Source organism: Moschus berezovskii, chromosome 4 (assembly GCF_049115385.1).
Source record: "Moschus berezovskii isolate FMDL1 chromosome 4, NW_MosBer_1.0, whole genome shotgun sequence".
NCBI lineage: Eukaryota > Metazoa > Chordata > Mammalia > Artiodactyla > Moschidae > Moschus > Moschus berezovskii.
The window spans coordinates 28,699,929-28,713,825 of record NC_142463.1 but is presented as its reverse complement, the minus strand read 5'-3'; the positions used below and the strand labels follow the sequence as shown (position 1 = coordinate 28,713,825).

Genomic DNA, 13,897 nt, shown 5'->3' with positions numbered 1-13,897 from the left:
ACTATTTGAAAGTTTATTAAGTGAGATAAGATTTATAGCGCCTGACACATAGTGAATATTTGAATAGATAAAGGATAGCTCATAGCCAAATCACAGAAGTACCCAACAAGGAATTGAAAATTATGTCACTGTAGGAACAAGAAGAGGGTATCTTAGCTTTCTCTGTATATCTAACTGCTTCTGTAGCCTCTCGGACCTGTGTAAGTGATGGTTGAGGTGAGAGCTGCAATAGTAATAGTATAGGAACTGTGCCCTTTTTATTGGAAGGTGAAGGTGAGATGGTGGTAGCACCCAGTGACTGCATGGAATAGGTGCAATTCTACATCTTGGACTTTGAAAGTATTTTAATAAACCAGGATACTTCAAGCTGTATGGTTAAGTGACCAAGTATTCATTTCACTTGGGCTGTTTTTGTAAGATACTGTTGGCATCTGCAGATATATTATGAAGACCAAACCTCTACCTAAGGATTTTGCTGTCCTTCTGCTTCTGAAATCCTTAAAGAAGGACCAGCCCTAATATAAAAACAAAGGAAGACTAGAAGTCCATCTTTGGTTCTTCAGGTTTCCTCACATCCTCTCTAGTAATATAAAAATATCTTTACCATTGGCTTTTTTAGGGTACACAACCTTGTTTCACAAGAAGTGTAATCTTTTTCAGAAAAAACCTTTCATATTTTTTCTTGCTTGATTCTTTACTCTTAGATTGTTAGCATTGGAAGGTACCCACTAAGGAACTGTTTAGCTGGTTCAGCCTTATTCTCTCTCAGATAATTAGATAGGTGATGAGACTTAATGTTGTACAGAAAAAGGCAATATTACAGCTCAGGTCTGATTCTTAGGCTTGTGTCTTCTTTACGACCTCCTGTTTTTCTGCAAACCCCATGTGAAAAATTTTAGTGTAGAGGCATTACACACTAAGGTTTCAGGCTCTGAAGCCAGCCAGCCTGCATTAAAATTACAGATTTTTGTTTTGCTAACTGGTAACATTGGTTAAATTACTTAACCTCTCTGTGCCTTGGTATTCTCAACTGTAAGATCGGGATAATAATAGGGGGTTGTTGTGAGGTTTAAATGGATTAATATATTTAAAGTGCTTGGAATAGTACCTGGTATGTGGTAAGTGTCCAAAAAGTGTTAGCTGTTAATTATTATGTTTTTTTATACTTACTCCATCTTGGTAGTCCTTACTATATTAGGTTGGTGAAAAAGTAATGGCTGTTTCAGACCATGAATTTTAAACCATTATAACTAGGCTGAAACACATCTTTATTCATCAAAAAGGAACCATTATAGTCAACACATTTTTGCCAACGAGAAATAAGTTTGTTTATTCCTGTACTATAAAAATCTGTGCTTTGGAATTTAACAAATTGTTGGAAAGCATTTCCTGCCTCTTGCTGGTTGTGGAAGCATTCTCTCTGCAAAAAATTCTCGAGATGCTTAAGAAGTGGTTGGTTGGCAAGAGATCAGTTGAGTATGACAAATGAAGCAAAACTGCGTAGCCTAGTTCTTTGAACTTTTGAAGCATTGGTTGTGTGATGTGCAGTCAGATGTTTTGGGGAAGAATTGGACCCATTCTGTTGACTGTTGTGTTGCAGTTTTCAGTGTATCTCATCGATTTGCTGAACATACTTCTCAGGTGTAATGGTTTTTGCCACGATTCAGAAAGGTGCAGTGGATCAGACAGGCAGCAAGCTGCCAAACAGTGACCATAACCTTTTTTTGGTGCAAATTTGGCTTTGGGAAGTATCTTGGAGCTTCTTTTCAGTCCAGCCACTGAGCTGGTCTTTGCTGGTTGTATAAAATTCCCTTTTTGTCACTCGTAATCTGATTGGGAAATGGTTTGTTGTGTAAAATAACAGAAGACAACACTTCAAAACAATGGTTTTTGAGTTTGCAGTCAACTCATGAGGCACCCGCTTATCAAGCTTTTTGACCTTTCCAGTTGGCTTCAAATGCCAAATGATCATAGAGTGGTCAACTTTGAGTTCTCTGGCAGCTTCTTGTGTAGTTGTAAGAGGATCAGCTTCAGTGATCCTGTCAATTGGTCATTGTCAACTTCTGATGGCTGGCCAATGCACTCCTCATCTTCATGGCTTTTTTCTCCTTTGCAAAACTTCTTGAACCACCTTTGCACTGTACTTCATTAGCAGTTCCTGGGCCAAATGTATTGTTGATGTTTTGATTTGTCTCTGCTGCTTTATGACCCATTTTCCATAAGAAAATCGCTCAGACTTGCTTTTTGTCTAACATCATTGCCCTAGTCTAAAATAAATAGAAAATAAACAGCAAGTAATGAGTCATAAGCAAGAAAAAAAAAGCGAGAAATACACCTTAAATATAACCACATTTATTTAAGAATGTATTCCAATATTAAACAGCAAACAAAAAATTGCATTCAACAGTGCAAAACCACAGTTACTTTTGCACCAACCTGATAGATTGATACTGTTAATTTTCTCATTTCTGATGTCGTATAAATGAGATGTTGTATAAGAAAGTATTAAATATTTTAACATCAGAGATAGTTGATTTTTTTTAACCTCTGGAATAGACTTTGTCTTTTTATGTGTGAAGTGTTGTGTGCTTGCTTTAGAATAAAGTAGAACCTTTCTTTGAATGTGTCATTTGATTCTGGTTTTCTTTTTTTCCACAGCAATACAAGTTCTTACGCTTCAGGAGGTCTCTGCTCTTGCTAGTTAAGCATAGTTGTGTGGAATCACTGTTCCTGCTTAGAAATTTCTGCATTGTGTATTATTTTCTTGGTAAGAATTTCTCCTTTTTGATACAGTGTATGTATTAGCTCACAGCTCAGGAAATGTCAGTTAAAAAGCCGTTCTTAATTGTATTCACATATTTCTTACTGATGCTGGGAAAGATTGAGAGCAAGAGGAGAAGGGGGTGACAGAGGATGAGATGGTTGGATGGCCTCACTGACTCAGTGGACATGGGTTTGAGCAAACTCAGGGAGATAGTGAAGGACAGGTAAGCCTGGCATGCTGCAGTCCATGGCGTTGCAGAGTTGGACACAGTTTAGCGACTGAACAACAGTAACAGTAGGTGTGTGATTAGCCCAGCTGATTGCTTGCTTAGATTAAATGTCTATATTTAGAGTGAAACGGTCAAAGACTGTTTAGTTAAGAGAGAATATCGTTAAAGAAAATGTGACATATACGTATAAAGCAGTAATAGCCTTAAAAAAGAAGGAAATCTTGTCATACTACATACTACAGATGGATGAACGTTAAGGACATTATACTAAGTGAAATACGACAGGAACAAAATGACTACATTATCCCACTTACACGAGGTATCTAAAGTAGTCAAACTCTTAGAGAGTAGAATAGTGGTTGTCAGGGGCTGGAGGGAGGGGAGAAAGGGGAGTTGTTCAGTGGATAAAGTTGTTCATTGGCTAAGCTGAATCCAGCTTTTTGCAACCCAGTGGACTGTAGTGTGCAGTCCACTCTCCTTCACTGACCCTGGGAGTTTGCTCAAGTGTCCACTGAGTTGGTGATGCCATCCAACCGTCTCATCCAATGCCACCTTCTTCTTTTGCCTTCTGTCTTTCCCAGTATCACGGTCTTTTCCAATGAGTCAGCACTTCACATCAAGTGGCCTAAGTTTTGGAGCTTCAGCATCAGTTCTTCCACCAAATATTCAGGGTTGATTTCCTTTAGAATTGACTGGTTTGATCTCCTTGCTGTCCAGGGACTCTCCAGAGTCTTCTCCAGCATTGCAATTCAAATGCATCAATTCTTTGGTGCTCAGCCTTCTTTCTGGTCAGACTCTCACATCTGTGCATGCTTACTGGGAAAACCATAGTTTTGACTATATGGACCTTTGTTGGCAAAGTGATATCTTTGCTTTTTAATCTAGGTTTTTCTATGTTTGTCATAGTTTTCCTTCCAAGAAGCAAGCATCTTTTAATTTCATGGCTGCAGTCACTGTCAGCAGTGGTTTTGGAATCTAAGAAAATGTCACTGCTTCCACTTTTTCCCCTTCTATTTGCCATGAAGTGATGGGACCGGATACTATGATCTTAGTTTTTTGAATGTTGTTTTAAGCCAACTTTTTCACTTTCCTCTTTCACCCTCATCAAGAAGCTCTTTAGTTTCTCTTCACTTTCTGCCAATAGAGTGGTATCATCTGCATATCTGAAGTTGTTGATATTTCCCCTAGCAATTTTGATTCTACTTGTGATTCATCCAGCCCAGCATTTTACTCTGCATAGAAGTTAAATAAGCAAGGTTACAATATACAGCCTTGATGTACTCCTTTCGCAGTTTGGAACTAGTCTGTTGTTCCATGTAGGGTTCTAACTGTTGCTTCTTGACCTGCATACAGGTCTTTCAGGAGACAGGTAAGGTGGTCTGGTATTCCCATCTCTTTAAGAATTCTCTACAGTTTGTTGTGATCCACACAGTGGCTTTAGCATAGTCAGTGAAGCAGAAGTGGATATTTTTCTGAAATTCCTTTGCTTTCTCTATGATCCAGTCAATGTTGGTAACTTGATCTCTGGTTCCTCTGCCTTTTCTAAACCCAGCTTGTACATCTGGAAGTTCTTGGTTCATGTACTGTTGAAACCCAACTTGAAGGATTTTGAGCATAACCTTACTAGCATGTGAAACAAGTGCAACTGTGTGGTAGTTTGAGCATTCTTTGGCATTGCCTTTCTTTGGGATTGGAATGAAAACTGACCTTTTCCAGTCTTGTGACCACTGCTGAGTTTTCCAAATTTGCTGGCATATTGACTGAAGCGCTTTAACAGAATCATCTAGGGATCTACTGCTGCTGAGTCACTTCAGTCATGTCCGACTCTGTGTGACCCCATAGATGGAAGCCCACCAGGCTCCCCCATCCCTGGGATTCTCTAGGCAAGAACACTGGAGTGGGTTGCCATTTCCTTCTCCAATGTGTGAAAGTGAAAAGTGAAAGTGAAGTCGCTTAGTCGTGTCCGACTCGTAGCGACCCCACGGACTGCAGTCTACCAGGCTCCTCCATCCATGGGATTTTCTAGGCAAGAGTACTGGAGTGGCTTGCCCTTGTCTTCTCCAGGGATCTACTAGCTTTGTTCAAAGTGATGCTTCCTTAAGCGCATTTGACTTCATAATCCAGGCTGTCTGGCTCTAGGTGAGTGATCACGCCATCATGGTTTTGCAGGTCATTGGACTGCAAGGAGATCCAACCAGTCCATTCTAAAGGAGATCAATTCTGGGTGTTCATTGGAAGGACTGATGCTAAAGCTGAAACTCCAATACTTTGGCCACCTCATGTGAAGAGTTGACTCACTGGAAAAGACTGATGCTGGAAAAGATTGGGGGTGGGAGGAGAAGGGGATGACAGTGAATGAGATGGCTAGATGGCATCACCGACTCGATGGACATGAGTTTGAGTGAACTCCGGGAGTCGGTGATGGACAGGGAGGCCTGGTGTGCTGTGGTTCATGGGGTCGCAAAGAGTCGGTCACGACTGAGCGACTGAACTAAACTGAAGACCTTTTTTGTATAGTTCTTCTGTGTATTCTTGCCACCTCTTATATCTTCTGCTTCTATCAAGTCCTTACCTTTTCTGTTCTTTATCATGCCCATTCTTGCAAGTGTTCCCTTGATATCTGCAGTTTTCCTGAAAAGATCACTAGTCTTTCCCATTCTACTATTTTCTTCTACTTCTTTGCATTGTTCATTTAAGAAGGTTTTCTTATCTCTCCTTGCTATTCTGTGGAACTCTGCATTTGTTTGGGTATATCTTTCCCTTTCTTCCTTGCTTTTCACTTCTCTTCAATGGATATAGAATTTCAGTTTTACAAGGAAAAACAGATCTGGAGATCTGTTGTATGACAAGACACCATATAGTGTTTATACAGTTAAAAATGGTTATGATGGTAAATTTTTTTTCTTTTTTTATGGTGATAAATTTTATGTGTTTTTATCTCATAAAAATGTATTCTTTAAAAAAAGAGAAAATATTGTATATCATTTGATCATTATAATAACATATTCCTTTTTATAACATTTTTGTAACTTGCTACTGATACAACAAGTTCAATCCTAAAGGAAATCAGTTCAGTTCAGTTCAGTTCAGTTGCTCAGTCGTGTCCAACTCTCCATGACCCCATGAATAACCCTGAATATTCACTGAAAGGACTGATGCTGAAGCTCCAGTACTTTGGGCCATCTGATGTGAAGAGCCAACTCATTGGACAAGACCCTGATTCTGGGAAAGATTGAGGGCAGGGAGAGAAGGAGGCAGTAGAGGATGGCATGGGTGGATGGCATCACCAACTCAATGGACATGAGTTTGAGCAAGCTCCAGAGATAGTGAGGGACAGGAAAGTCTGGTGTGCTGCAGTTCATGGGGTTGTAAGAGTCGAACACGACTTAGTGACTGAACAATAATAACTCATATGACAGAAATATCTTGTTGCTCAAGGAATATTATGGGGCTTCCCAGGTAGCGCAGTGGTTTAGAATCTGTCTGCCAGTTCAGGAAGGCGCAAGTAATTCTGGTTTGATCCCTGGGTTGGGAAGATTCCCTGAAGTAGGAAAGGGCAACCCACTCCAGTATTCTTGCCTGGAAAATTCCATGAACAGAGGAGCCTGGGCTACAGTCTGTGGGGTTACGAAGGGTTGGACATGACTGAGCGACTGATCATATACACAAAGAAATATCATAGAATATACTAACATGAATTTTAAGCACAAAAATGCAGCTTATTTAGTATAATGAACAGTACAAGCTGAATGGAAGACTTTAATGCAAATAGCAACACATTAATATAAACAAAATCCAGCATTCTAAAATAAATACTCTTTTCAGATTGTTTCTGAACATTTCCTGGTCCTACTTTTTTCTGTGGATTAATTTTATAAAGTTGTTCTATTTGTTTATAGGCCATTCAGTTGTCTACTGTTAAAATTTTTTAGTTAATTATTAAAAGCATGTAAAAAAATGGATTGTTGTCATTTTCATGTTAACACTTTTTTGTTTTTTATTAACCTACTGCAGTCAGCCTGGCTGGTACCCTTTGGGCTGACATAGCAGCTGTGTCAGCATATCCATGGTCAGCTAATTCTTCTGTAATTCCAGTTGTGTTTCAGATTTTATTTTCAGTATTAACACTTTTCCTTTCTTTGTTGCACTTTAGTCTTTTTGTCCAGTTTCCTCTTTCAGTTTTTCATTTTTGTAAAATGTCATGAGCATTTATCATGGGAGATAAGGAGGCAGCACAACTACATGCTTTGCTGCCTGTGCCAGAACTGAGTAAGAGATATAACTAATCACTAACAGACTTTGAAAAAAAGAATGTCCAGCTGTTGTCTGTATACTGATCTGTGTACTACTGAAAAGCTAGAGTACTATATTCAGTTGCCTACAGCTCATGCCAGTAACTGAAATTTGAATTGTGTTGTTGAGAGCTGGTGTTATTTAATTAAACTACCGTAACTGAAATATGTATATGTTGGACCTGTGAGAAGCAAGAACTGTCTAGAAATTACTCTCTTTTCCTGCCCATTCCTAATCCAACTCTAGCATTTTGACTGAGGTCTTTGTGTCTACTTGGTCATCTCATCAATCTCATATTCCAAAGCATGATGGTTTATTTTGTTAATTTTTTTATGATTATAACATGGTCTTTTTTTTTTTTCCCTGTCTCAGGTCATATTCCCAAAGCTTGGATTAGCACTGCCATGGACCTTCGGGTAGATGAGTAAGTGTCACATGAAAAGTCTAATTTTAATTATCTTAATTGTTTCCATCCTTTTAGTTGTTTGCTACTTTCCAGATGTTTTATTTAAATTTAGCCTTTACATGAAAGAAAATTGTATTCAGAGGCTTCCCTGGCAATCCAGTGGTTATGTCTTCGTGCTTCCAATGCAGAGGGCATGGGTTTGATCCCTGGTGGGGGAACTAAGATCCCACATGCAGCATGGCCAAAAAATATTATTAAAAGAATTGTATTCATTTTTGAATATATTTATAGTTCAGTTCAGTTCAGTTCAGTTCAGTCGCTCAGTCGTGTCCGACTCTCCGCGACCCCATGAATCACAGCACGCCAGGCCTCCCTGTCCATCACCAACTCCCGGAGTTCACTCAAACTCATGTCCACAGAGTCGGTGATGCCATCCAGCCATCTCATTCTCCGTCGTCCCCTTCTCCTCCCGCCCCCAACCTTTCCCAGCATCAGAGTCTTTTCCAGTGAGTCAACTCGTCGCATGAGGTGGCCAAAGTATTGCAGTTTCAGCTTTAGCATCAGTCCCTCCATTGAACATCCAGGATTGATCTCCTCTAGAATGGACTGGTTGGATCTCCTTGCAGTATAAGGGACTCTCAAGAGTCTTCTCCAACACCACAGTTCAAAAGCATCGATTCTTCGGCGGTCAGCCTTCTTCACAGTCCAACTCTCACATCCATACATGACCACGGGAAAAACCATTGCCTGGACTAGACGGACCTTGGTTGGCAAAGTAATGTCTCTGCTTTTTAATATACTATCAAGGTTGGTCATAACTTTCCTTCCAAGGAGCAAGCGTCTTTTAATTTCATGGCTGCAATCAGCATCTGCAGTGATTTTGGAGCCCAAAAAAAGTCTGACACTGTTTCCACAGTTTTTCCATCTAAAATCCCGTATATAAAAGGGTATACGGTGACTCTTGGACCCAGTTTCTAGTCACCCAGTTCCTTTCCCCCAAAATAAGCAGTGATAATCCCTTTTTTGTTAGATATAGCTTTTATATAAGTGGACTTGAGTTCTGTAGGCATACCTCTCTTGTTTCTCTCCTCAGTAATCATTCTATGCTATGTTATAGTAGATAAGCACCATACTGTGGTTTTACTCTTAATTTTGCCTGTGAGAAAACCAGATTTGAGTTGGGTCATGTGGCCAGTTGAAGTTCCTCAGTAGCAGTGGAGTGACAGCACTGGGGTTTATTGTTCCTGTTGTTTCCACATGCACTTTGCGCATAGGTAAAGCTTTAATTTTTATTTGGCAAAAAAATACAAACTTCTCTATTACTATTTGTTCTTTTAATTATTGGTTGTTTCACCGTGATACTTTTTGTATGATCTTAATTACTACCACTTTAAAAAAGAAATAACAACTTCATTGTCTTTTTAAAAACTATTTCTTTACTTATTTGACTGTGCCAGGTTTTAGTTGTGGCATGTGAGATCTAGCTCCCTGACTAGGAATTGAACTTGGGCCCCCTGCATTGGGAGCATGGAATCTTAGCTACTGGACCACCAGGACAGTCCCTTAACTAATACCACTTTTGAGAAGTGAAAATATTGACATTTATGAATGTTTGAGATATTATGATTTCTGCACTGTAGATTTCATTTCCTAACTTGTAAAAGTTTCTTGGTAAAATTTACTTTTGTCTTCTGCTTAATCACTCGATATGAAACCAAATGGGTAGGTCACTTATTATGTTAGCCCAGATTTTAAACTTGGTCAAATAGAAAAAGAATGATATTTGATAGAAATTTAACGTAATACTCTTTTCCTCTTTTCCCTTAAAAAATGTTTTGCTTCTATGGCAGTGTATGGTATTCTGGTCTTAAAGTCTGCCAGATCCTCAGTTCAGTTCAGTTCAGTTCAGTTGCTCAGTCATGTCCGACTCTCCGTGACCCCATGAATCAGAGCACGCCAGGCCTCCATGTCCATCACCAACTCCCGGAGTTCATTCAAACTCATGTCCACAGAGTCGGTGATGCCATCCAGCCATCTCATTCTCTGTCGTCCCCATCTCCTATGGTCAGAAGTTCCAGTCCCATTTTCACAGTTGCTAAGTGTCTATAGAATTATGATGACATTGCAAATTGAGATGTTCAAGGTTTTGGTAAGATTGCCTGTGTTCTCTTTATTTAGCATTCTAACAGAGTTTCTTAAATTGCTTTAAAAGTAGAGTTTGTTATTTTTAGATAGTACTTTGTGCTCTTAGCTATTAAGAAACTGTTTATGCATATACAGATAGAGTTGAAATCTGGTCCAGGAGAGGTGCTAATCTTGTTGAATGGTTTTTAAGTATCAAGCTACAAAACAACAATACTAAATTTTACCCAGCCTCTTGGGGAGTCTTCCTCTGTCACAGAAAGTGACATTGAGGATTTGAAATGCAGGAAACTGAGAGCTAGTTTAGGTCTACTCTTCCCTCAAGGCTCGCTTGTGTACTTTATGAGAAAGTATTAGTGAAAGAACTGTATAGAGTACAAAAGAAGAGGAATTTGTCACCATTATTGTTTGGAAATAGGATTTGCTTCTCAGTATGGGGCCCCAGGTCTCTTAAATGCTTAGATTGTAGTCTTCCCACAGGATTAAATGGTGATTTCTGTTTTTCATAGGCAATTTCATAGGCCTCTTGACACTGTGAGTGGCCTCTTGAATCTCTCGTTACTCTACCATGTCTGGCTATGTGGTGCCTTTGTCCTGATGACTTGGTACATCTCATGGCTGCTCTTCAAAATCTACGCCACAGAGGTTAGTACTGAGTTTTTGTCAGTACTTTTCTGTTTTGGAGTGTAGAGGTTTATTTTTGGTAGCACACTCATCAGCATGTTGTTGTGCCCAAAGCCATTTTGCGAAGTTGGGTTTTGGTTTTTTCCTGAGACTTCACAAGAAATGTGTCAGTTATAACCATCATTTAATTATAGTGTTTTTTGTTTTTGTTTTTTCCTGAGGAAAAGTATTAGTATTTATTCTTAATGTTAGAAAACTAAACTGAATGAACAGTTAGTTAAACTTGCTGTGAGTTATCTCTAGTGTAATTCTCTTCAGAAAGTTTTCATTTCTCTATTGAGCATATACTAGATTGGCCTGCATTTTTAATTAATTTTATATGCTATTGATATAGATACTATTAAAATATTTAAATATAAGGCAATAAAAATACATATTCTTTGAAGGAAATTTTAGAATTTATATTGAATAAATTAAATGAATAGGAATAGCATTGTCGTCATCATTCAAATGTTTGTCGTAGAAAATGAGTGTTTCTGTTTTTATTTTACCATTTCTGTAGATTTGTATCCTTCAGTGGCTTCAGAGAATTTTTATTTCTTAAGTTTGTTTCTATTATTGGAAGACAGGGATCCAGTAATTTTGGGAAAGTAACATTTTAGAAGGTAGTGTATTTGAGTATATATAATTTTAATGCTACCTGTTTTTGTAAGGAACGCTAAAGATGTTAAATTTGGTTGTCTTGTCTTCTTTATAATGAATTCCAAATAGTGCTAAATATCCTGAATATCATTAGTGCTAATATACTGAATGTAATTTGCCATGAAAATAAGTCATTGCATAGTCTTTATATTTAATTATGTTTGATAGGCTTATCTGTTCCCTGTTCAACCACCATTTTCAGAAGACTCAGATGAATGCCTCCCAAAAGTTTTGAACAGCAATCCTCCCCTCATCATAAAGGTACCAGAGCTATGCATTTTGTGTATTTACACAGTCATCTCTAACTTATCTTATGGAATGATCTTCGTATTTAACATATTTATATTTTTTGAAGGTCTTGAATATTCTAATACTGTAAAAAGTATTGTAAAAATCACCTATGTGCTACATTGAATGTTATTACTTTTTCCAACTTTCATTCCAGGTGACTAAAATGCAAATATATATTGCAGTGTATGTGTATAAGCTAGACTATTTCTATGTTTAAGAGAGATAGAAAAATATTTCAAGTATGAAATATAATGATATACAACGATATACATTGGTTTTTCACAAATTCCTCATGGTAGCAAAGCAAAACACTTTTTAAATCACTGGATTAGGAAATATTTTCACTCACATAGTATCGTTGACTGTTACGATCAAAGAAAATTTGTTATGATCAGAGTACATATTTAATGAACTCTCCTAAAGTTTGCATAATGATAATCTGAAACAAATTTTAATCAAAAGTCTAAAGAATTTGTAACATGTTTCTAAATCAACCTAAGTGAGAATAATTATTTTGATTTTGAAATTTTAAAGTAGAACTATAGTATATGTGATCTTGTTAAGAGTTCATAGTACTTAAAAAAGAATTAAAATAGAACCTAGAGTTTGGATTACACTCTAGAAAAGTTGTAAACTAATAAGAAAATGACCCACTGAGGTTCTAATTACCCTTAAATATCAATTATGATTAGTTTATTAGATAAGCAAAAATATCAGATACTCATTTGGTTATTTAACAGATCTGTAATTATTGGGCATGTGTCAGTCACTGCTAGTTGCTTAGGGTGTAATGATGAATAAGCACAACCTAATGGATAAGGCAGGTACACAAAATGATGAAAATTTACTGTGTAAGTGCAATGGGAACCACTTACTCTGCCTGGGACCCAAACAAGAAACCTTCACAGAAGGGATGGTGTCTTGAATGATGAGTGAAGTGGTTTGCCAGGGAACAAAATGAAGATATATCATAAAAAAGCACAGACTGTGTTGTGTGTCTAGTGCATGCTGGGTACTCCCTTTGGAGGTGGTAGTGAGCAAGGTGTTGTCCCTGCCTCACAGTTTAGTGGCTGGAACCAGGTGAGACAAGTAAGTAGGCACTTAATAAATTACAGAAAGTACAGCAGTTGAGAGCTGTGTGAGTATGTTTTTGTCAGGGAGGCCGGGGAAGTTCCAGGAGGAAGTGATGTTTTATGTTTCCCATCACAAGGTGGAAAGGAATGCAGTTCCTTTCTGTAGTTCCTTGGTAGCTGGAGCCCATAGTGACTAGGGTAGCCTATGGAGGGTAGAGGCAGGAAAGTGAAAGGCTTGAAGGAAAAGTTGTGGTTCTGAAAAGTCTTTCCTTCATGAAAAATTTCAACTGATTTCCCCTTAGATAGGTAGTGTTGAGCCCCATTCATAAATTAGATTTTATATAGAGGGTAAAAAAATTAAATAATGTGTATTTTCTTTCCTTTCAGTATTTGGCCCTGCAGGACCTGATGTTGCTTTCTCAATATTCTCCTTCACGAAGACAAGAAGTTTTTAGCCTTAGCCAACCAGGTATTGCTAAAAGTAATAGACCTAATAGGAATTGAGTATGTGTGTGCAGAAAGCAATCTACTTAAAATTTTTGGTGAGTGAGATGTATTTATTAAAACATCACACATCAGTGAGTCTGTTAAAGTATCGATTTGAATCTTATACAGCTAAGTGTTCACATTGTTGTGTTTAAAAATTATGTTTCTAGGGAAAGTATTTTTCAACTTTTATGTTATTTCCTTCATCTTCCCTCTTCCCTTCACCTAAAGAAATTGTGAGGTAGGCTGACAGTTTTAGAGCAGAAAGGCAGTTTAAGGATCCCAGAACCCATAAGTTTTAATGCTACAAAAGGTCTTAAAAATCAAGTGGTCTGATTCTCTGATGGAGGACCTAAGTCTCAAGAGAGAGTAAGTGGCTTAATAAAGTTAATGTCAAGAGTTGGAATAAGAGATTCTGTCGCTTGACTCTTAAGTGCAGAGCTCCTTATTCCGGCCATGCTACTCTGCCTTCCTGTAAAAAGGAACTAGATTTGATGGTGACCTGTCCAAGGATGCTCTTGGCAACTCTGGAACACTTCTCCATTGTTACTTGCCAAGCTCCTCAAGATTGTAGCTGTGCCAGGAATGCCCCGCCTAGTTGTTAGAAGGAAAACCCTCCAGCCCAGCACCAGTGGGGACAGAACCGGGTGGCTTTATATCTCTCTAATAAGCTCTTCATTATTTGGCCAAACATGTCAATTCCCACATTATAAATTAAAACTATAGTTACATGCTGCGTGGTAATAAAATCCAGTTATATAAAAATATAAATGGGTCAGCACCCCTCTCCTTTTGTGTTGTTCAGTCGCCAAGTCATATCCAACTCTCTCCGACCGCATGAACTGCAGCACATCAGGCTTGCCTGTCCTTCACTATCTCCCTGAGTT

At 38.2% G+C, this 13,897-nt stretch overlaps 1 protein-coding gene across 2 annotated transcripts in view; it reads left to right on the top strand.

The window, feature by feature from the left end:
- NDC1 (NDC1 transmembrane nucleoporin) overlaps window positions 1-13,897 on the top strand; it is a 57,664-nt gene that overhangs the window by 12,985 nt on the left and 30,782 nt on the right. For both annotated transcript variants that reach the window (XM_088835310.1, XM_055403032.2), the window contains exons 6-10: window positions 2,659-2,767; window positions 7,659-7,710; window positions 10,344-10,479; window positions 11,329-11,421; window positions 12,912-12,993. In XM_088835310.1, the coding sequence (XP_088691436.1) occupies window positions 2,659-2,767; window positions 7,659-7,710; window positions 10,344-10,479; window positions 11,329-11,421; window positions 12,912-12,993 (472 nt within the window). The remainder of the gene's footprint in view (window positions 1-2,658; window positions 2,768-7,658; window positions 7,711-10,343; window positions 10,480-11,328; window positions 11,422-12,911; window positions 12,994-13,897) is intronic.